Source organism: Anguilla rostrata, chromosome 16 (genome assembly GCF_018555375.3).
Source record: "Anguilla rostrata isolate EN2019 chromosome 16, ASM1855537v3, whole genome shotgun sequence".
Taxonomy (NCBI): Eukaryota; Metazoa; Chordata; class Actinopteri; order Anguilliformes; family Anguillidae; genus Anguilla; species Anguilla rostrata.
This window is the reverse complement of record NC_057948.1, coordinates 6035971-6060397: the sequence shown is the minus strand read 5'-3', so window position 1 is coordinate 6060397 and position 24427 is coordinate 6035971. Positions and strand designations below refer to the sequence as shown.

The 24427-nt window shown below is 50.4% G+C and overlaps 1 protein-coding gene across 3 annotated transcripts in view; it reads right to left on the bottom strand.

Annotated features, from left to right (window-relative positions):
- The window catches only part of LOC135242546 (low-density lipoprotein receptor-related protein 4-like), a 118516-nt gene extending 99773 nt beyond the window's left edge, over positions 1–18743 (bottom strand). For all 3 annotated transcript variants that reach the window (XM_064313665.1, XM_064313666.1, XM_064313667.1), the window contains exon 1: positions 18458–18743. In XM_064313665.1, the coding sequence (XP_064169735.1) occupies positions 18458–18515 (58 nt within the window). In that variant the 5' untranslated portion in view covers positions 18516–18743. The remainder of the gene's footprint in view (positions 1–18457) is intronic.
- Between the last annotated feature and the right edge of the window lie 5684 nt (positions 18744–24427).

Below are 24427 nucleotides of genomic sequence, written 5' to 3'. Positions count from 1 at the left end.
GCCAGCGCTGCCGCGTCGCTAGGAAAGAAGTTTCCTCCATCGCAAAAAGAACCAAGACTATCCTTCACACTGCCTTTTACAAAGATTACACAGGGATCTTTTAGATTTAAGCGCTTGCACACACGTACTCCCTCTCTCACACACACACACACACAGGCGCACACACACAACCACACAACACTTCTGCCATGCTACTGTTGGAAGTGGCCGGTTAGCATGCATGGTCAAAGTAGCATGGTCTTCTTTTTGTTACATTAGCAACAGGTACGAATACGGAAGCCATAGATGAATAACGTGAATTTGAAGACGAACACATACTTATTTAATAAAAATGGATGAACGTTCCCTAAAATTGGATCTGTTATTTAAGTCAACGGCTGTCACACATTTCAACACTGAACACCGCACACACAACCTGTGGGTGGGGTGGGCGGGGGGGGGGGGTAGCTTCCTACAGACACACAAGTCCCCACAGCACCAATAAGAGATACAAATGAACACAAGAATATCACCCTTCATTACACAACTAGCGAAAGGAGAAACACCCCCAACCGCAACAGCAAAGGCAAGGCAGTTAAAAAAAAAGCACCACCGACAGGCGATTCTGCCGAAAACCCCGAAACGGAATATTCTCAGCCATTCCGGCTCGATCCCGAACGCGCGTTCCCAACGGCGCTCCGGTCAATGGGGAAAAACGGCTCCGGTGCCCGCCGTCGTTCTCTTTGAAAGAGAAACCCCAGCAGAGCAAGGGGGGGGGGGGGGGGGAGGACGGAAAGCCCGCCGCGCACGTTTCCGCTACATAATCCCACCCCGCGCGCGGCGGACCACAAAAATAAGCAAACACTAGAGTGTGTGTGTGTGTGTGTAGGGGGGGGGGGGGTGTGCGGGCGGGTGGAGGGAAAACTAAAAAAAACAATGGCGGGAGTCGGAGCTTCTCCGGCGGCGTGGCTGGGCATTGTAGTCCTTCCCGGGGGAGGGGCGCGATCCCTTTGTTCCGCGGAACTATTAAAACAACAAAAGGGGCCTGTACTTCCTGCCGGAGGGACGAAGCTCTGCGTTCAGGCCCTGCGGTCTGCCCGGTAGGGAGGGGGGGGGTGGGGGGTGGGGAGAAGGGGTTAGGCGGGGTCAGGGGTCGCCGCGGGACCCGAGACCAATCGGCCGCGACTGGAGGCCCCGGAGGAAGGGAGCCCGTGATCGATAGAACCCGCCAGCGGCGCCGATTCCCCAAAACGACGCCCCCCCCCCCGGCTCGTCCCCCCGGACACGAGGGGTGAGCGAGGGGGAACGAAATTCGGCTCTTATTTACGGCGGGACAAAAGGACGGCGTGAGGGGGGGGGTGGGGGTTGGAGGGGACACGGTTCGAACAGAAGGCCCCCGGCCCGGAGGGGTTTTGGGTTTTGTCAGGAGAGAACCCTGCCCCTCGACACGCTGGAGAGAGGGCTTGACAGGTCACTTTGGGGAAAGAGGGAAAAAGGGGAGGAAAAATCGGTGGGCTCTCCTCTCCCCTCCCTCCCTCCCACCCTCCCTCCCACCCCCTCGAAGGCTTTGGAGCTGAGGACAATGTGTCCGGGGCTCCCTAAATTTAAGAGGGCCCTCCGAGGACGGGGGTCCTAACAGCTGTCGCGGGCGCTGGAAGCGTGCTGCCGTGGACCCTCCATTCAGACCTGGGCTGGGGTGGGGGGGGGGAGGGAGAAGAGGTGCTTAATCAGGGTATTATACAGCACCTTCCAGGCCCGGGGGGTGGGGTGGGGTGGGGGGGTTCGTGGGCGGTGGAGACAGGCCCTCAAGGGGGCCACAGATCAATACCGCGGCGCTCGCTTCCCTCCTGTTACCTCAAAAAAGATCAGAGAGCTCAAGCCGTCGGGGAAATTCGCCGTCAAAGTCAACGCCGGGGGGTGGGGGTGGGGGAGGGGGGGGGTGTTCCGAAATCGTCCCGGTAACCGTCGAGCCTTCGTCGCAGCTGTCAGGGCCCAGCATAAAAGGGGCGGGGCCGGTTTGAGCCGAACCCCCCCTGCGAACTTCCGCTGCGATGGAGGGGGCGGAGTTGGGAGTCAGGGGACTTCACTCGGGGTAAAACGTGGGGTATGGCTAAGCTAGCAGAGGGGCGCAACTCGACTGGGGGGGGGGGGGGGGGGGGGGTACAAAGGGCCCGGGGGTTGTCCAATTTATGACCGGTTTGACCTCAAAGCAACCTCTTCACCCCCTTTTTCACTGACCTGGAAATTATTTCCATTCAGCGCACGCTCTTTCCGACCCTCCATGAAAGATTTACCAGGAGACGGGTGACACTTTGGGCAGGCGAGAAGAAAAATAAAAAGGGGGGGGGGGGGTTGGGGGGCACAATCATTATTTCCGGCCAATTATCTGCGTCCGGGAATAGCGGACGGTTCCGATTGGACGCCCCCCCCCCCCCCCCGGCCACGTCAAGTGTGAAGCGTTTCACCAGCTGGGAAAAAAAAATAAAACAGAGATTTAATGTCGAAAACGCTTCGCTTCCGAACCAAAAGGAAAACAAATGACTCTGTTCGGGGCGCTTCCTCCTGATTAAGAACACGTTATCCTCGCGGGCCGGCTCTTCGGGGGCGGGAGCGGAGGGGGGGGCGTTCCGGCGGTCGGCTGAGGGTTCGAGGAGGAGGGTCCCCTCTCTTCCTCAGCGGTGCCGTTATCCTCCTCCTCCTCCTCCTCCTCCTCCCGTCCGCAGGGCCCGTGAGATCAGTAAAAACCCGATAGCCGCAGAGCCTGATCCTTGCCGGGCTGAGCTGTATTGCGCGGTGCGGAACGCTACGTCCCGCTTCCCGCTCTCTCCCGCTCTCCCGCCAAGCCCGAGGCCTCGCCGAAGGCTGTAATCGCGGCTGCTTCCCGCCGCCCCCCCCCCCCGGAGCGCGTACTCCGCCCAGAGGCCAGCTACAAGGCTACTTCAAAAAGTGCTAAAACATGCTAAACCGTTTCTACTTGTCTGGTATTACCCCCCTCTTCTCCCCCCGCCGCCCCCCGAACTTCCTGATGTGAGGGGTGCGGGGGGGGTGCACAGATAACCAGCCGGCGGCGCCCGCACAAATGCCGCCAATTTCCTTCCGCGGCCGAAAGCGGAGTCTCGGGAAAATTGAGTTTCGGCCGAGGCGCTCCGCCGCCTCGAAGAGGGACGCTGGAGGCGGGGCCAGCCTGAGCTAGCCCGATAGCGGCCACAACGGGGAGAACTCACGAGGTCGCTAATCCTCCGGTCGCCCTCCCCCCCCCCACCCCCCGTGTATCCGACTCCGACTCCACGCGACCGAGCTGAGCGAGCTCGGCTCAGAGGCGCTACGGTTACCCGCGTTTCGACGCGAGACGAGGCGTCGCGGCGGCGTGGTCTTTGCGCGAGGCCCCGACGTGCTCCTCTGAGGACGGCCGCTCTCGGGTGGATCGGGGCGCGCACGGTCGGGCCCGGAGGTTAAACGTCCGGCTGAAGGTCGCTTCGTTGCAGCTCTTGCCCCAACCCTCGAGAGTGCTTTGAGAGTCGTCTGGTCTCCCCCACCTCTGCGGTCCAGCCCCTCCTTCGTCATTGCCTCCACCCTGCTCACATCTGCCGCCACCTGCTGTTCCCCATCACCGCCACCCGGCCCCACCCATCATCTGAGCCACATCGCATATCATATCTTGTGCATAAACTGGCTGACATGCTGGTCACCAGTCGGCACCCTGAGCCGACCAGAGGAGGATGGGTTCCCCCCCTTGAGCCAGGTTCCTTCCAAGGTTTCTCCCCATCTGCCACAGGGAGTTTTTCCTTGCCACTGTTGCCTTAGGCTTGCTCCTGTGGGGGTTTAGGCTAGGGTTGTCTGTAAAGCTGTTGTAAAATACGCTACACAAATAAAATTTGATTGATTGATTGAATGAGGCAGGATACCGGCCTGATGCTTCAGCCATTTCAGACCGCACGCGTCGTACGTCTCAGCGCGCGCGCCTGGAATACAATGCGGACTGGAAAAGGACGAAGTAACTCGCAAAGCTGCGCGATTTGTCAGTTACAGATCGAACGTGTGCTTCCCCAACCTTTCGGTTTCAGACTGGCTTCTGCGGTTTGCGCAAAGAAAACCAGAGGAAGCTTTACTGGGCTTGTGAAAGGACGAATTCGCTGGTTAACAAAATGTTTACCAGAGGCGTTCGCGCCCAACAGCCAAAACAACATCTTCCCCACACACTGTCGAATTTTCACTTTCTGTGAAGAGATTGAACACCCTGGGGAGTTTTTCTTCTGTTTTTCCGGGAAATAGATTAAAAATAAAAACCCAGGCTCAAAGCTGTTGATGTTTTCCCTGAACGGGGCGGGGGGTGGGGGGGGGGTCGGGGGCTCAATCGCTTCGTTAATTGGAACAGGTTTCCTTCTGGCACGACTACAGAGCCCCAAAATGGCTGACAGACCCACCGCGCCTCTAGAGGCGATAGTTTCACAGCCAATTTCATTCGCTATCTGACTACTGTTCACATACACATAACCAGCTGTCATGACGTTATTATGTCTAGTAGTAGTAGTAGCAGTCATTGTAGTAGTAGTAGTAGTAGTAGTAGCGGGGGTAGTAGTAGTAGCAGTAGTAGTAGTAGCAGTCATTGTAGTAGTAGTAGTAGTAGTAGCGGGGGTAGTAGTAGTAGCAGTAGTAGTAGTAGCAGTCATTGTAGTAGTAGTAGTAGCTGGAGAGGTAGTAGTAGTAGAGAGTCAGTTGCAGTAAGTGCAGCATAATTGCTAGCAGTAGTAGTAGTAGTCAGTAGCAGCAGTAGAGAGTAGCAGTAGTAGTAGTAGCAGTTAGTAGCAGTAGTAGTAGCAGTAGCAGCAGCAGTAGTAGAGTAGCAGTAGAGCAGATGCAGTAGTAGTAGCAGTAGCAGCAAGTAGCAGTAGCAGTAGCAGCAGCAGCAGTAGTAGCATAGCAGCATAGCAGCAGCAGTAGCAGTAGAGCAGATACAGTAGCTGCAGTAGTAGTAAGTGTAGCAGCAGCGCAGTGCATAGCAGTAGACAGTAAATAGAGATATTACATGTTTTTGTGGGATACAGTCGATAAGAAGATAGCTGCAGTGCAATAAATAAATGAAGAAATGAAGAGATAAATATGCATCAGATCAGCGTGATAAGTACGCTGCCGTTTCGGCACCGAACAGAGGGCGAGGCGGAGCCGAGACGCTCACAGCGGCTAAAGGCTCCGCCCGGGGCCGCTGGTCATGTGACACGCCCGTCTCCTCGGCCTCGCCGCCTCCGGCCGCCGGGTCCCGCTAGCCAGCCCAACCGCCGCCGGTCCGGCTCTCCAGCGAGCGGAACCAGGACACGGCTTCGCCCCCCCGTTCTCCAAAAACGGCGACCGGCCTCGCCGTTCGCGTTCGGGTCATCACCGCGTGGAGAAACTGCAGGGGGGGGGCGCAGGATCCGCTCCCGTGGCAACGTGTGTGTGTGTGTGTGTGTGTGTTTTTCCGCGCTAATGATATACTCCCCGCTTTTCTTTTTTCTTTCTTTCTTTTCTTTTTTTTTTTTTTGAACGGTGCCGGAAAGGTCAGGCTTCGGCTCGTACCCGCGTCATGTGACGAGATACAAAGCCTTCTTTTGCGAACTCTGTTTTTGTCCCGTTTTCGCATTTGGGGCTCGCAACGGCATGATGAGAGTCCTCAGTATCTGGAGGCCTGGGGGGGGTGGGGGGGGGGCAGTGGGTGGGGGGAGGGGCGGGGGGGCGGACGTGCCAGACTACTGCCAAGCCACCAGGGCGAGGCTGAGCTCGGAACCCAAATTCTTTTCCAGGGTAACCTACCAAACAAGCAGCAGCGTTTCGGGGGAGTATTTTAAAATCACTCAAAATATAACTGCATCGGTCCACAAAACCTTCCATACAGAACTGGTGTATAGGGTTTCCAGATTATAACAGTGATAATCACGTTTTTTTTTAGACCTCATAAACATTATGCCACGCTGCTCAACTTCAGAGTTCTCTCTCTCTGGGCGATACCGACTTCCTCAGTTGTACAGGCGATGGAAAAGGAAAAAAAGCAAAGGCCGGCTCGTTTTTTTAAAAGGAACCGAAACCAACCCTTACTTCTCGACACCACTGTTCACGAGGAGACAAGGAACACCCCCCCGCCTTTGTGAAGAAAACAGGAAGCAGGAAAACTTTGGTGGATCAAAATATGCGACAGAAATGCAGTCCTGTGTTTATTCCTTCCTTCGAGGGTGGCGCTTCCTCTTCGCGCTACGCGCGGCGCGTGAACACGGACGCACCGCCAACGTCCTATACAACGAGCTACAACAAACGAGTCAGGAGCCAAAGACAATACAGTACACACTGCAGTACACTAGCATTAGCGTTAGCTACAACATTTCACAGCGACTCAATGGTATGTAATGTAACACAAAGGCAGAGAAATGTGAAAATGAGAAAATAGTTTGTTCAGAGGGCAAACCAAGTTCAGGACATGGCTTTTGATGAGGGAATTAAAAGCCTTGTGTCAGTTTATAGACTCCATATTTAAATGTTGCGCACACTGCGCAGCAACGGCACCAGTGTATGACCGTGGGGAGAGCTGTGATTGGCCGCCCTGACATCCGAGAGCAAGCTTCCTGCTCCCGCCGGCTCTACAGTGGCATCTATCACCGCGCTTCTGTCAGGACAGTACGCCAAGATTCCAAAAGCAGAAACTACATTACCCATCAGCCCCTCATCTGCATAACTCACCACCACCACATCCCTCCAACTCATTATCCCCTTATTTTCCACATTTCCACTGATACATCTGGCAACTGCGGATCAATCCCTGAAAGATCAGTATGCGCATACAGGCACACACAGGTAACACACACGTGTACACACACTCACACGCGCACACACACACACTCTCCTCTCCTGTGAAGGTTTCTTAGAACAGCAGTCAAACTCAGGTGAAGGTCAGGACATTCGCCAACAACCACCCCCCCCCCCCCCACAACCCCACAACCCTACAACCCCACAACCCCCCCGTTGTTCCCTGACACCCTACCTGACTGTGTGCCATTCTACTACCCTCCCTCCCCCACCCCACCCCACCCCACCCCACAGAATGGAAGAAAGGTCACCCCACTCACAGGGGTGCCAAGAATAGCATAGCTGTTACCTAAACCACAGGAAGAAGGGACATGAACCCTTCAGAAGGGGAAAAGGGATCTTGGGTTGCAGTGTGGTGTGATGTGTGTGGGGGTGGGGGGGGGGAGGTGACAACAGTGCCCACGTCCTCGAAAAACCTGGTGGGGCATTTATTTATTAACTTTAAAAATAATTCTTTCTAAAAGAATTCCGTGGAACGATGTCGTCAAGGCGATCGTTGTGGGTCCTGATATCCGCTTCCCGCTAATGCGTTGCTGCTGAGGGGCTGTCCGTCTTTCTGCCCGTTTTAGCCCCGGGCTCGAGACAAACACCATCAACTACCCCCACCCCTACCACACACCCCCCCCCCCACCTCCCCCCGCCGCACCCCCCCGCACGCCCCCGAACACAATGTGTCCGAGCAGATGCATTAAAAAGCCTTTAATCTTTGTAGTCTGCCAAAAGGGAAGCACCCTCACTTCAATCTAACAGGAAAGAGTACAATATCAACGTAAAGGACAGAAAGCACTTTATAACGGGCGGGCGGGCAGGGGGGGGGGGGGTTACTGGGGAGAACTGTACCCGAACGGACACGCGTGCACGTGTCATCAAAATAAAGGCGTTAATAAAAAAAAATCAGAGCGATTGCCATGGCGATTAGAGAGCAGCGCGTCGCCGGGGCATGCCCGCGTTGCTAGGGGCTTCGCGAGCCGCGGGTCGGACTGAAACGGAAATGTGAGCAGGCGGCGAATTCTAATGGGGGAGGGGGGCGAAAATGTGATTTTTTTAAGGTGAGTGCCAGCACCACAAGCCCGGCGGGGGGGGGGGTGGCGCACCAGGCGCTTTCCCGAGGGGGGGGGGCAGCGGCGCCCACGCTTTAACCGCAGACCGCTGGGGACTGGCGCCAGAGAGCCCCCCCACCCCACCCCCCCTTCACGGCTGCCAGCCGCGCAGCTGGTCAGAGCCGCGCCACCTGTCATTGGTCCGCCCGTTTCCCCCGGCGACAGAGAGCGTCAGGTCTGACGTCAGGCCTATTCCGCCCCCGAGAACGTAACAAAAAAAATAAATAAATAAAAACGGGTTAAAGAAAAAAAAAAAAAAACAGAAACTCCAAAAGCTCAACGGAAAACACTTACGGCTCAGCTCTCCCTCGCTTCTCAAAACGGCCCCCCGTTTCTCTACGACGACCCCCCACCCCCGAGCGGCAGTCACGTCACGTTCGCCCGGAACCGCGCGACTGCGTTAGCGCCGCGCTCGATTAGCGCCGCGGGAAAAAAGGCTGAGTTTTCGGCAGAGGAACCGCCTTCGCTTCGCTTGGGGGGTAACGCAGCCGGGCTCGGGAAGCGTTTAATTATAGATACGCCGGACTGTCGACGGACCGGAATGGGGAATGGCCTTCGAGGCGCGCCGCTAACTCTGGCTCCGTACCCCAGACACGGGCCCGCGTCCTGTCCCGAGAGGAATCCGCTCGCAAAACGCGCATCTTTTATTTACGCCCGTTTAAAATGCGTACCGGATGCCCCCCCCCGTTAAGGCACGGTTTCGGGCGAGCGTACGGGCAAAAGTGGCCGATGGGGTTCAGCCGGATGGTGACGTGCGCTTCCCCCTGCTTTCCCAAACCCATAGCACAGGCCACAGCCGCGAGCGCAGCTGGCGATCCAAACGGGACGGTCCAAATTGGGAGAAAGGGGGGGGGGGAGTCCTGTTAGCCGGACTAACAGGACTCGCACGCACTACGTCTAAAAACTTATGGCAACTCTGAAGAGGTGACAAGGGGGTCGCCCTGTCTGACAAATGCTGGTTGTCTGTAAAACACGAAAAAAGCAAAACAAAATAATAAATAAATAAATAGAAAATGAGTTATCCGTAACTAATCGCCATGGAGATGCTGACACCCCAGCTGTCTGGCCTGCTGGCAGAATGGATGGCCGAGAAAATGGAGAGATAAGAAAGGAAGAAAGAAAGAACGAAAGAAAAAACGAAGCAGTAAGAGAGCGGAGCGGCTCACGCAGACGCTAAACTCCGCCGTACCTTTTCCTCTCTTCCTCTCCCTTTCCCAGATAAGCCAGGAACAAAGGACGGCATTATGGGATACCTTTCTAAATGTCAGCCCCCCACACACCCTCCCCCCCCCCGACCTCTGCTTCCTCGATGCCTGTCCTCGCTCCGACCCAGAGCAGGAGCCCCGAGGTGACCTCTGACCCCCACGCGCACATGTTACGGAGGGGGGGGGTGGCGGTCTAAGGCCCACGTGGCCCCCGCAGGCAGAAGGGGAGCGGGGGGGGAGGGGGTGACCCCTGAGGCGCTCTGGGATGAGTTAATTGGAGTGTTTCCTGCCTGCCACGGGGGCCACGGGGTTGGGGAGGGGGGGGGCACCTCAATCACCCCTCACGAGGCGCACCCCCCCCCGGGAGGATACCCCAGGCTTCCGGCACTTTCTCTCGGACTTTCTCTCTCAGTCCTTCACAGCGCAGTCAAACAACGCAGAGCCAAAAAAAAAACGTTCGTTTCCTGCGCACTTCCTGTGTGAAGATCAATCGCAGGGCAAACCCCCCCTCCCCCACCCCCCCCTAAAAAAAAAAGAAAAACAAAACACTGCTTCAACCCTCCAACACATTCAGTCACTCTTATGACGACAGTCGCCCAAAGGGAGCTCTTCTTACTGAGGTGGGGTGAAAACCTACACGCGAGCGCGTGGTAGCCGCCGCGCTCCACGTTCTGTCAGCAACCAGCGCGCTCCCCTATTAAAGAAATTAAAGAGCAAACGAAGGGAGGACGGGCCTCCCTTTCACGGAGCGCGTTTTGGGTCGATGCGAATCCGTTCGGAGCGCACGTCCATTGTGAAAGATGGATGGCGAGGCGGCCCGGTACGGCAGAGACGGAGATGCAGGCACCCCTCAGACACCCCTCTCTTAAACCCCGCAGGGGCGTGAGTGTGACGTCACAGATGCGCGATCAGAACGTTCGCAACTGAACATTCTAATGGTGATGTCACAATCGCTCCTGGTAACCGAAAGCAAGGAGAGTTCTAGAACACGCTGACCTAGAATTTTGAAAAAAAAAACAAACAAAAAAAAACATTCCAAGAAACCTACTGAAAAAAAAAACAAAAAAAAAACTTCCCCCCCACTCCGGGTAGAACAATCCGGGTAGAAACCATCCTGCCTTCAGCCAGCGCGAGATAGAGGAGATACCGGCGTCTCCTCAAAGGACAAGCCCGGCTCTCTTATCGCGCTCTCTTTTGTCACGCGCAGCGACGCGCAGCTATCAACGTTTCGCCGACGTCACCCTCCTGGGGCGTTCGACTGCGTGCAATTGGGCCGACGATCTCAGGGTGGGGCCACCGAAGGGGACAGCCGAGGCCGCACAATAAGCTCACCCCCGCCCGCCCGCCCGCCCGCCCGCCCACCCGCCCGCCATTAAAAAGCATCAGAAATTGTTTGGGCACAAAACCAGACCGCCGTTCAATCCAAAACCGGGACACGAGGAGGACCATGTCCCACCATCGCTGCTGTGCTCCGCCTCCACCATGGGGGGGAGGTAAACCCCCCCCCCCTCCCAATTCCGCCTGTCCCATCTCCCACCTCCAGGCAAAATCAATGACGCCCCGCTCCCTCCTCCCCGGCCATTACCGCTAGCGCGCGGGCAGGTGGGGGCCGGGCCGCCACCGCGGAGCCCAAATCCCCCATTCAGGGGGGAATTCATTACAACTGCGTGAGCTCGCCTCGCCCCGCCCCGCCCCCCCCGCCGCGAACCTCCCGGGGTTACCGCGGAAGCGCCCGCCCCGGCGGACCAATCCGCAGGCCTTCTACCGTAAATAAAGAAATGAATAAACAAGCGCGAATCCGCAATAGCTGCGACCGCACACGCGCATGCATCCATGCGTGCACGCATCCATGCGCACACACCCTCACACAAGCACGTGACCTCTTCTTCGGCTCATGACCAACCTTTCCACAAAACCTTGTGCAAATCTGTGAATCCACTCGGGAGTTATGCGACTTTTTGTGATAGGCCACGCCCATCGCCACGCCCCCCTCTTGGTCAATCAGCCTGACAGTTCAGCGACCAACCTCCGTGCCAAATTTCAGCCTCCTGGGGTGAAAACTGTGGCCGCTACGGGGTGGGACACTTTTTGTGGACCGACTGACCAACCAACCAACCAACCGACAGACAGCTATAGAGCTGCGGTCACAGCTAATAATAAACAGAGCTCAAAATGACTCATTACCTCGCCGGAACCGTGTCCGTGTCACGTTAACCGGGGGCAAGGGGGAACGCGCGCGCCCCATCCGTCAAAAATTATGCGTGAGGGTCACCGCGGCACACCCGAGGCATTCTGGGACATCAGCAGGCCACAGAACTAATGTTATTTTCATGCAGACGTGTCACAGCAAGCTGGAAATTAAGTTCTCTGAGAAAGTGCACACAGATTAATAAAAAACAACAAATAAATGGCAAAAACTGCTGAAATAATATTGTCAAATAAGAGCTCTAAAACAGTATTTACAAATATATTTTATTTAAATTACCTTAGCAATGCTCAGCACATCCAACCAAACACATTCCCACATTCAATGGAAGTCTTCTGACAGTGTTGAAGGCTTTTCTGTAGTCGGGAAATGTATTTGACACAGGCATCGAAAGCAGAAGATCATGCTGTTTGATGGTTTGAGGAACGATAAGAACCAAGTTTTCTTTTTATGTTTTGGGAGTTTGAGCACATTGTAGCTGAGGCCCCTTCACACTGCAGTTCTGAGAACCATTTAAGGATACTTTAGGTGACACTTTAGGTGACTTAGGTGCACTAACTGTCTTAACTACTACTTGTATTTTTTTCCATAGACTGCGTTGTTGCCGTTCTCGTTGTGTTAGTGTTAATCAGTTTAACCTTCAGGGTCCAAGTTGAACTATGCGGTTGTTCCCTGTACTTGGACCGGTACTTCTCTCTAGGGGGTTTCGTCATACTTGTTCCTGGTTATGGTTATACACTTTGTTGTACGTCGCTCTGGATAAGAGCGTCTGCCAAATGCCTGTAATGTAATGTAATGTAATGATACAGGTCAGGGGTCTCAAATTTGGATCTGTTGCTATTAAGAGCCGACACGTCACAATCGGGGCCATCCGTTGGGGAAGTGAAGTGTTCAGACGTTACGCGGCGAGAGGAAGCGCGTTTGGCGTCGGGGAAGCGAAGCGGTCAGGAGCGGGCTGAGGGAGGCGGCCGTCTGGCGAGCCTCCAAACCGCAGACGCTCGCGCGTTTCTGACTTCGCCCGACGAGCAGGGAGCAAGACGAAAGCGTTACTGGGACGGGATCTGGTGTGGCGTGCTGATGGGGCGCTCGAGCGGCCCGCCGTCGTTAGGACCCCCGCGGCCGTCTGTCCCCCCGCCCGTCTGAGAGGCCCCATTGGCGGGGGGCCCCGATGGCGATTGTTTAGCGGGGCTTGCTGCTCGGGCTCGGGGGGGGGGGGGGGGGGGGGGGTCATGAATGAAGGACGGGGGAGGCGATGCAGGAAGTAACGTGATGCGTCTGTTTGGGGAGGGGGCCAGGGGGCCAGGGGGCCAGGGTTTCCACTGGGACCGAAGGCTCGTATGGTGATCAATCACATTTTCCATGAAAATGAAATCAAGGTTTACGTCCCACGGCCTGTAGAATAATGTTACTGCTATACCCCCCCCCCCCGAGACCCGGCAGAAAAAAAATGTTCATTTTTTAAGTGAAATACATTTTTCAAAAATATTATTTATTACACTTTGATTGAAAGTCCCGTGCAGTGTAGGACGTAGCATCGTAGAATATCTGGGTTCTTGAGATTAAGACCTGACACTCATGTCCCTCACAGGGGATAAAAAATGAATTTCCGGGTCATAGGAGGATAACACATTAACTTGAGTATTACAGACTGATTTAAAAAAGTAGCAACACAAGATACTATGTAAAAATCAGGCAATTTCACCACCAGGTGAGAAGTAATAAGATTTCGGGCTTGTGAAGCCTCAAGAAATGTTGAAGAAATTTGCGGGAAGCCATTCCCTCTGAAAATCGAGGCATGAATGGTAACTAGTTGGGCGCGTTGAACTGGTGCCAACTGTTTTCATCGATTAATTCCTCTAAAGCTGATCCATCAGCTAATGGACCAGAACTTGGCGTTCCTTCCCAAAGACCTTCTGTCTCCAACACCAATTAAGAGAGAAAAAATCCCCCAGTCAGTGTCCACAGGGCCCTCCATTAAGGAAGAGATGTTTTTTAAGGAGTCACACAGAGAAGGCCTCTCTCTCTCTCTCTCTCTCTCTCTCTCTCCCTCTTCTGCCTGTGTTTAGTTTGTTAATTGGTTTTTCTCTTTATGTTGCTTGTATATTATTTTTGTTTTGAAGTACAATAACTTCTGTGGTTAAACAATGTTCCAATTAAAGGGTTTTTTTTAATCTCTCTCTCTCTCTCTCTCTCTCCCCTCTCCCTTTCCCTCTCCACCTCCACCTCTCTCTCTGGCTCGCACTCTCCAACCCCCCACACACCCCCACATCCCCCCCATCCCCCCCCCACCACCACAGTCTCCAGAGTTAATTTTACACCGGCCCCAATCGAACCAATCCAAACCTCGGCAGGGCGTGAGCGTCTGTCGGTCCGAGAGCGGACGGGGCGAGGGGGAGGATTTGGGGGTGGGTTTTTTTAAGGGGGGGGGGGGGGGGGCGGCCCCTCACTCACAGAGCCTCCTCTCCGTGGCGACACCCCCAGGGGGGAGGGGGGGGGGTTTTCGGCTCTGACAAACGCCGCCGATGTTTTTTGTTTCCCTTTCTCCACGGAGCCAATCTCCATGGCATGCGTGTCCTAGCGGCTCCGCCGGCTAAACTGGCCGCATTAGACACACTGCAGCGCCATTTCAACTGGGACCCCCCCCACAACCCCCCCTCCATTTCCCAGAAGCTCTTTCCACAGAGAGAGCTCCTCATGTGCCTGCCTTTATTTTCAGGGGGTGTGGATGGGGGTGGTGGGTGCGATTTTGATTTTGTCCTCCGCTCGCCATGACGACACGAAAAAAGCCGCGACTCGGTGCGTTTAAAACGCGGAATTAGGACGCGGGCGACTACTGTAACGATGCGCCGACGCCCGAGCTCCCCGCGCTGACGTCTTCATCAGTCCGCGAGAGGAAGATAGAAAAAAGAAAAGAAAAGAGCGATACATCATAATTCAATTCTCCTCGCCATTCAGGCAAGACAACGGCAGGCAAAAGGGGGGGGTGGGGGGGTGGGGGGGGAGCCAAGAAGTGAGCCGTCCATCGACAAACTTTTTACAGTGCGTCTAAATCAGAGACACGAGACAGTGCTGCTTCAGAGGAGGGAGGGTCCTCACAATGAACCTCTCTCAGTCCCCAAGCTCACTACCCCCCCCCACCCCCCACACACACACACACACACACACACCTCTACCCCCCCCCCCCACACACACACACACACACACACACACACCTCTCCCCCCCACCCCCTTCCCATGAGATCGGACACACACAAACACACACACACACACCTCTCCCCCCCACCCCCTTACTGTGAGATCGGACACACACACACCTCTCCCCTCCCACCCCCTTCCCATGAGATCGGACACACACACAACAAGGGGGTCCCCCGGCCCCGAGCCCACAGAGACGACATCGTTCAGCTGTCCGCCCGTCATTACCGTAACCCCCTATAACGGGGGGGGGGTCAGGGAAGGGCGCGGTCGGGCACGTGGAAAGTCCTATTTTGGGGGGGCGGGCGGGGGGGACACAAACGGCTGTGGTAGACGGCTGGCATTGCTAGCCTGCGCAGAGTAAACCTACTGTTCCTCCCCACCCTACCCTACCCCACCCCACCCTACCCCCCCCCCCCTCCCCCACATAACAAACTCCCATACTGGCCTATCGATGGCTGCTGCTGTCAGTTTGATGGGTGTTTCACAAAGGTGTCACATATAGTGAAGCCTGTAGGCTTGCATGCAGATCAGAATACACCCTAAAGAGAGTGGCAGAATGTTCTGGAATGACAAAGCGTGCCAAAAGCATGCTGGGGGGTGGGGCGGGAGGAATCATCATCTACCAGAAAATTTGGGGTAATAATGACCAGAGCGGGGGTGTTGAGGGTACAATTGACCAAATGTGCAAAAATAAATTACATAAATAAATAACCAAATATCACAAGCATAAGGGTGGTGGGGGAGGGGGTAACAGGATGACACATGACACACAAATGCTTCCTACCTGAAGGTGCAATACCATACCCTCAGCGAAGCGCAAAGAGACAGACCTCGTATTCTCTTCGCGTCTCCGTTTACTGGCCTAACCAGCTCAACCTGCAGGCTCGCGCTCGGGAACCGAAGACGCTCGCGGCACCGTTTCGCGGCTCATTCATTTCGCAGGTGAATTTATCCTCCTAACAGAGCCGCGCGCCTCTGTGCCGAACCGCATTTTTCCTGAAGCGCGCGTTCCACACCACGGCTACTCCTACTCAACAATCACTTCGTCTATTATACCGACAGGATGCCAAGTAACACGGTGAAGGGACGAACATTTGTTTTGCCAAAATTATTTATTGAACTTTCAAACATAAAATCGCCCGGTGGAATATGAAATTAAATTGTTCCGAAAGCATCAATAATTGTCAAAAATACTAGTTTTTGCTCTCCAGGCCACCGAAAATTCAACAAAATTGACACCTGGCACTTAATCAAATTGAAAAAGATGGATGTGACTGACAAAACCTTAAAATGGGAGGAATAATTCAAATCCATTTCCCCCCACGATTCCCCTATGAATTGGACTGAAGTGCTTTAAGAGCTAACTGAATGCAAGCAGTCAGTCAACACATTCACATTAAAGCGATTTCTTGCGTGGGGGAACATTCTGGTTATATGCTATACGAAGAGCACTTATTTACAAACAAAAACCGCTCTGTCCCTTTTTGAACACCCGCGACCTATTTAAACTCAATATATTTTTGGATTTATTTTTCAATCCTTCCATAACCATCATTAGCCATATTTTCTGTGTGTTGATTTTCTCTTTAAATTTTTTTTAAAATAAAGTTAGCTTCTTTATTTCGGGGAGTAGAACTAAAGTGCCATCTGGTGAAAAAGTAATATCAACAATAAAGGTCTCCAACCAGACACCAGGACAGGCAATCATGCCACATTTACAAACCGAGATTGCAAAAATATATACCTAAATATATTTACAAAACATATTACGGAAGGGAAAACATCCTTAATAGCACACACAAAAAATGCCACAAGGGAAACGTCTATGTGAAAAGAAGTTTAAAAATGTCTGCAGTAGAAATAGGTCTACACAAACACCGATGCGCCGCGCTGAGAGTGATCTCACAGGAGAGCTGTTTTAGCGAGTACCCTGTCCTCAGCTGTTCGCCTCCTACAAATTCCATTCCTGTGCGCTGTTAACACTGGTTAGCTCACCCACGCGCACTTTATACCCTACCTTACACATGTCCGTCAAACAAGCACACGCGGGCGCGTGGGCAAATGGTCTCGTGTCGTAAATAAGGCCAGGCGAGCATACGGGCCTGAAGCAAAAGGACCTGGTATTTCTGCAGAGGACAGGATATGCAGATTCTAACAGTCGCCTCTTTGCTTCTTTGCTTGACGGGGAAACTCATCTCGCTTGATTTATCATTTTACGGAGTGAACTTTTAACTTTAGCTCCCACCTCCCACAAAAAGCACGAATAAGCCAAAAGGTTAACAGTTTAAAGTTTCTTTTGATTCAGCTTCTCAGTGGAATGTGTTTGGTGATTTGTGCTGGGACAATAACACGAACTGACTTGTTTCCAATGCAGATAAATAAATAAATAAATAAATAAATAAATATTTGCCTCAATGCTGTAATTATAATATCATATCAAACAGAAAACACGATGACTGGTTGAACTGATGCTATAATTATCAACTATTCTTAAGACTGCTTTCAGTTTCAATGCACGAGACTCGTCAATATTTTTCATAGTTTCCCTTCACCCTTTTTGCAAAAGCAAATGGTCCTTTTCCAAGCGCATCTATTTGCAGTTTAAAACGCTCATATGGTTTGTGGTAAAGGGAAACGGGCTACTTGAGGACAACACGGCCACCACTGAAGACCACGGTTTAAACTCACGCAGTTCCACACCAGGCCTAATGTTTGTTATTGCATAACGTCAGATAAAACTTTCCAATCATAAGTGAAATCTCAAAACCTAAAAAAACAATAGCTATACCAAAGCAGTGCTTGCCGAAATGCTACCATCATTTCAGCAGAACGACATTCGCCACAGATTATTCAACACTGTCAGGAGGCTTTTCAGCTGGACGCAAAGCAAATCTTCTTGACATTTAAAAACCCGCTTGTGACATTTGTATAATGTGACTGTAACTGATTTCGGGCTGCGCGTTATTAATTCACGCCAAACGACATGTTTGTTTGCATCAAATAAAGTACAGCAATGATTCTAGCTATAAAGGGTAGTCTGATTATCATAAGACCTACAGTAAAGGCGGCTCAATCTACTGTTTACTTTTGTGCCTGTCATAATGAGTTGAATCTGACATGCCCTGTGTCTTTAAAAGACTGACCGCGGTGCTTCGCAAATGTTCCTGCATTCCAGTGTCAGCGAGACTGCTGTTCGAACATGTTGTAAACACAAGGTGCGAAAGTGTAGACCTCAAACCTATTACTCAAGATTTAGGAGACGACAAATCTTGCACATGTTTAGATAAGAGGCAGAGAATTTGCTGCAAGCGCGTACGATGTGCGTGTGCGTGTTCGATGGTGTTGGACAGCGATATTTACCCAGTTTTAAAATGAATGTTATTTTGATCAATATGAATGACCATGGTGAGCCCCACGAGGTTAAACAGCATACGAACTCAGGTGTGTGTGCACAAGAAAATGCGCATACCCTAGATAAAAAAACATTCAATAGCCCATATGACGTCTGATTTTATTGACGGATTGCACTTCTGCACATTAGAGTGCGTTATTCTTACATTTTTCTACTGTCATGAATTAAATAGCATTTAAATGTATTTTCCCCAACTTATAACTATTATTCACAATTTATGTAAAATACCATTACAATAGGGCCTATGTTGTTTTATTTTAGGCGTCTGGTTTAACACTAAATAGAAAGTAGCGTGCTGCGTAATCAATAACAACATGAAACAAGGATGAACCCCACGGAACTCCTTACGAAACAGACCAGTTCACTATTTGGGAATAAGCGGTCTTGCCGAATGGAAACGCGAAAGTGTGCGCGAAATTCACGGAAGACCTTTCCAAGGATCCCCACGTTCAAAATACGAACAATACGAACAAAATGGATTTAACAGCTGTATTTAAACCCACGGTCGCTCCAAAGTTGCACTTACCTTGATAGCGAAACAACAAAGTTATGATAGTGCCGCAAAACACTGCAACAAGCTGCATTTTGAAGCTCTTCTCTCCAAGTTCTGATTTAGCAAATGCTCTAATTTGCTGATTTCAACGAAGGTCCTTTAAAAATGAGGGGGGAATGCTCATAACTACTTTCATAACATGGCTGGGCTGGCTTTCTGGGCTCTTTCAATTCCTTCAGTGAAGACCTGTCTTGGTTCTGAAGTTTCACCGAACCACCGGTGCCTGCAACTCCACTACCGCCACGGCCGCCTCCAACATGTTATGCCTTTCTTTTCAGTACTGGAGTGATCAAAAGAAGCATTGGACTGTACCAAATGCGACAAAGGGGACACCAACTTATGTTACAAAATGGTTATAAATGACTGCCGTTAGCCAAATCTCACGCTCTCCGCGCCGTAATTTCAAAATATATAAGCACAACACTGAAGTATTTTCTAGTGTTTTAATGTTCCATTTGTTTTTTTAAAGTAACACTCCGCTTTTTAAACTCCCCCCACACCCCCGGGCGTGTGTCTGACTTTGTCTTGGCTTGGGCCGTTCGTTGTGTCACTTCCAAAGTTACAATGTCTTTTTAAAGACTGGTGGTCAAAAGATTAAAGGGTGTTTTCGGGGAACGCGCAAAGCATGTTGACGCTTGAATGACTGTGTTCGGGTCTTTCCCTCAGCTTGCGCTGTAGCTGGTAACAATCAGGGTGGCTAAGGGCGATGTGTTCAGCTACGGATCTAAATTTGGTGTGCATGTTTCAGCTTTCAGGTGTCGAATCTTTTGTAATGTATCAGATTCCTTTTCAGGTTGGCTATGTTTTAGTTTTCCTCTGCGTGACCAAGCAAATGCTCACAGTAGTATTTGTAAGTTAAATTGTGGATAGATCATGGAGTAAAATTGTGTTCATGACACAGACTAGCTTCATTGCGTGTGCTTGCCAATCGGTTTAAACAAGCACCATCTGCTCTATGAAGATCTTAGTGCAAAAATTAATTTATTAAATATTTGTAAAATGTTAGCAGAAATTATTCCAAGAGTCATAATTTAAGTTGCCTCCAAACTGTTGCACTTAGTAGTTTAGCCTATTAGTGGCGTATTGCGATGGACTCTCAGGCCTATTCATAACGGTGATGGTGCATATTTTCACGGGGATAGCAATTGGAGCAAAGCTATACTTAATGTTTTGTAAATCTGCAAACCAATATCTGGGTTAAAATTTATAGCACTTGCACGCAGTAGGCTACTATTTGCATTCTCCCAAAAAGAGTTTAAGACGGAATTACGGCTAATCATATTTCAGTACATGCAATTTTGCATACAATGCAAAACCACAGCGCAAAATCTCACTTCATCTGCTTGGAATTATCTATATTATTTTCGTAACAATGGTCTGCCTTGCACTCATGTTAACTGCGATGCATCTGTCTTGCCTTTTAATATATTTCATTTGCGAGTAATGCTTCAGCACCTGCTGCTCAAACAATCCCTACCTCTGAATTAGTGCAGTGAAGCTCCTTCCCCAAGGCTGGCGGCACCAGAAACGCAAATGGTCATTGTGTTGATTCCGGTCTTTGCACACGGAACTGTAGCAACGTTAGAATGTGCTGAGGAGTTAAGATTCATGATAGATACATGAAATTTGAGTTCTGATTCGCAAATAACTACATTAACATTGGGGCAGCACGGTGGTGAACACCACTAGCACCTCACAGCAGGAAGGTATCGAGTTTGAACCCAGAGCAAGAGCCATTCTGTGTGGGGTGCGTTCTCCTCGTGTCCGTGTGGGTTTCCTCCGGGTACTCCGGTTTCCTCCCACAGTCCAAAGACACGCAGGTTAGGCTGATTGAAGACTTTAAATTGCCCGTAGGTATGAATGTGTGAGTGAATGGTGCGTGGGCCCTGCGATGGATTAGTGACCTGTCCAGGTTGTATTCCTGCCTCTCGCCCACTGCATGCTGGGATAGGCACCAAAGCATCCAAACGGCCCCCCCACCCCACCCCACCCCACCCCACACAAAAGAACCCATTTAGAACATGAATGGATGGATGGCTAGATTAATATTAGGACTACTATTCTTTCTATTTCTAGTATTTCCACAATCTATTGCTCAACAGTTGCTATGCACCTCACTACCATAGCCTTTTATTGCCATAGTACAGTTCTATCTGGCAATAGTCCACTGTGGTATGCAGCTGAAGTCAATATGTTTGAACATAATCAGATGAAATCATACCTTACAACTGGGAATGATGCTACCAAGGCTCATTTTATCATTATGAATATGTGCATTATTTATAAGTATCATTAATAGGCACTATAAGAATGACTTGTGAAAAGTGTCCCGTGAGTGATTGAAATGAAGTGCAAGGGCTTTTGTTATGTTGGTTTTCGTTATATTTATTCTAAACGCTCCGTGGACCTGACTTGGATTTTTAATTTATTCTCATGATTTGTTTTAAACGTTTTTGACGACACTGGTCCCATTATGTTCGGCATAAAGTAAATTCAGCATTTTGCAGTAAGAACACCATACCAACAGTCAAACATGGTGGTAATAGTGTAATGATGTGGGAATGCTGTGCTGCCTGGGGACTTGGACAACTTGCCATTATTGAAGAACCCATTAATTCTGTCTGTACCAGAACATTCTAATGGAGAATGTCTGGTCATAATGTCTGTGCGCTGAAGGGTAATTGGGTTATGCAGCAAGACAATTATCCAAAACAGTTTATGGTCAAAAACCTACGACTTTGTTTGAAATAAAGCAGTTCTGCAAAGCAGAGTGGGTTAAAATTCCACCACAGCGATGTGAAAGAGTGATATCAAATTTTGGAAGCATTAACTTGCACTTACTGCTGCTAAAATTGGTGCAATCAGTTATTAAGTGTAAGAGGGCAATTGCCTTTTCATATGGGTGATATGGGTGTTTGTTAACATTTTTCATTAAATAAATGAAATAATGATTTAAAAAATGTGTTTTGTGTTTACTCAGGTTCCCTTTGTCTAATATTACATTTTGTCAAACGATCTGAAACCATTCAGTGTGACAAATTTGCAATAATTGAGGATAATAGAGTTTCGCAGCACTGTATGGTGGTTTTTCTTCCCGCCAATCTTTTAATTAAGGCTGTTTCTTAAGGGCAAGGTGGGTAAGGAAGGCCGTATCTGGTTCTAAATTTTACTCCATTATAAAGCTTTTAGTGACTTTATTAGACAAATTCATGATTGACAGCTGATAATTGTTCCCATGTAAAACCTTTTACTAACTGTGGTCCAGTCTATGGCAGACTGCTGTGGTCCAGTCTATGGCAGACTGCTGTGGTCCAGTCTGTGGCTGACTGCTGTGGTCCAGTCTATGGCTGACTGCTGTGGTCCCGACTATGGCAGACTGCTGTGGTCCAGTCTATGGCAGACTGCTGTGGTGTGGTCCAGTCTATGGCTGACTGCTGTGGTCCAGTCTATGGCAGACTGCTGTGGTCCAGTCTATGGCAGACTGCTGTGGTGTGGTCCAGACTATGGCAGACTGCTGTGGTCCAGTCTATGGCAGACTGCTGTGGCCTTAACTAGCTGAGCCAGGGCAACCGATGGAAACAAAAACCTGGGAGCACTCACCGGCCTGCAGGAAGGGACTTGCCAACCTGCGACGTATGCTGGCAATTGGCCTGGACAGTTTTTATGAGTAATGAGGAACATTTTTGACATTTAAGGAAGGTTCTGATAATCAGTCAGCTTTTCATCAGCGGGGTGCAGTGATGCTATGTTTCCGGAAGTACATATCAATAGACTAATTTTACATCCTTCTTTTTTCACAAATATGAATTTAAATATCAGTAGGCTATCCTTTCTCAAGAGACACTAGCTCTTCACACCCAAGTTAACATAGGAGCTTTCATTTATTTTTCCAAATGAAAGTCCTGTGCTTGTCTGGGGGGCAAGACCAAATCTAGATCCAGATCCGGATTTTTAATGCTCATTTTCGTACGTCATTTAGGAGAGGATATTGGCCTGACGTTGGTTCATCTTGGACTCGTCGGATAGACTCCACCCGCCGGGTTTGTGTCCCATAAACTGACAGCATTGTTTTAGTGTGCAGGTCCAGGCTGGTTGCAGAAGGAGGCTTTAATTAATTGCGTGATTAATGATTCTCAAAATGGAGCCGTTGCATGAATCCACAGGACGTATCTTTGCTTTTAAGTCGGTGCAAGTGCTCCAGCGCTTAGCACAACCCAGCTTGGCTCGCTATGACTGCGCTTGACCATGCCTACATTCACCCTTGCCCGTTGGAAGAGGGACGGAGTGTGGCACAGTGGGTAAGGAACTGCGCTTGTAACCGAAAGGTCGCAGGTTCGATTCCCGGGTAAGGACACTGCCGTTGTACCCTTGAGCAAGGTACTTAACCTGCATTGCTTCAGTATATATCCAGCTGTATAAATGGATACGATGTAAAGTGCTATGTAAAAAAGTTGTGTAAGTCGCTCTGGATAAGAGCGTCTGCTAAATGCCTGTAATGTAATGTAAAGAGGAATTCATTCTCACTCCACTGAAACCCGCCTATGTGATTTATGAATGGGAGGCTGTAATAGGAGACGATGCTGGAGCCACATCAAACCACGCTTTCCTTTTGATCATGACGACACCGAGGTCTTCTCTCTGTTCGCTAACCGCATCTCTCAGTCCATTACAATTTTGGTTAACAGAGAATATTTGTGTTGGCAGGGAGGAGTAAACAGGGAATTTGTAAAAATTGCTTTTTCACGAACTGTCATTTCATTCCAGGTGTCAATTAAGTACATTTTTTTTCATTTAACTCCTGGATATTTTGGAGCAGTGAGTGCAAAATAAATAAATAAATAAATAAAACATTAAAATAAATTTGTGACTTCATTCCAGAATTGAGAGAAAGAAATGACGAAATGCTCTAAAATATGTTCTCTTGGGATGAGCTCCTTTGAATTGTCAAACACAGAATTTCTTTATAAACCTCAAAAAAAGAAAAAAAAAGAAAGTTAAATTGAAACTAGTTATGCTTTGTACTTCTGGCAAAAGAACAAAACTGGGAAATGTTCTTAAGAGAGAGAACAGAACTCTCTCTCTCTCGGTTCAAAAGTGATTTATTGACACGACAAATTTACACTCACATTGCCAATGTAACTGATGCTGCCAAGGCATATGAAGAAAAAAAACTAAGAACATTTAAACGGAATCCAGACAACAAAATAAAATTAAAAAAAACCCCAATGAAATGCAATACAGTACATAATACACATATATGCACACGCATCTTTATCGATACCCATTCTCTTTCATCACTTCCTGTCCTTCGGGCCGTTGCGAGCGGTAGCATGCTGCGCAGCTAAGGCCGGGCACTCCCTCCTCTCTCCCAGGAGGAACAGCAGCCCGTCTGCCCTCAGATTCGGGGGAAATTGGGGAATCGTTTTGGGGAAGTACGGAGCTCGTAGCTCTCAGCGCATTTCGTAAGGACGTAGCGCTCTGCATCCATCTCTCTCAGACGACGTAGCGAGCGCAACCAGCCCTCTCAGGGCGGCCAGGTCCGTGGAGGACTCCGTGGACAGGCTGTATTTTCTGCCATGGAGTATTCCGTTGCTAGGGCCGGATTGCATCGATTCGATTTTGCTTTGTGCTTTTGTTTGAGTTGCTCAGTAAGTGATGTAGTTTTGCTTGTGCTGCTGTGTTACAATGTGAGTGACTCTAATTGGTCGTGGAGTCATGGTGCTGCCCCGAGGCTGGTCAGAATTGGATGTTAGTGCTGTCAGTCCCAAGGGCTGAGGGAACTTTATGGACTCCTCTCTTGGCAATTCAGGGATTTATAATGATCGGAGTTGGTGGGGGGGGGGGGGGGGGGTGGTTGCAATTTGTTAAATGGATCCAGAATGTTAATGCTCTTTTCAATTTTGTAGTGGATATTGGCCTAATGGTAGTTCTATTTGGTTTTGT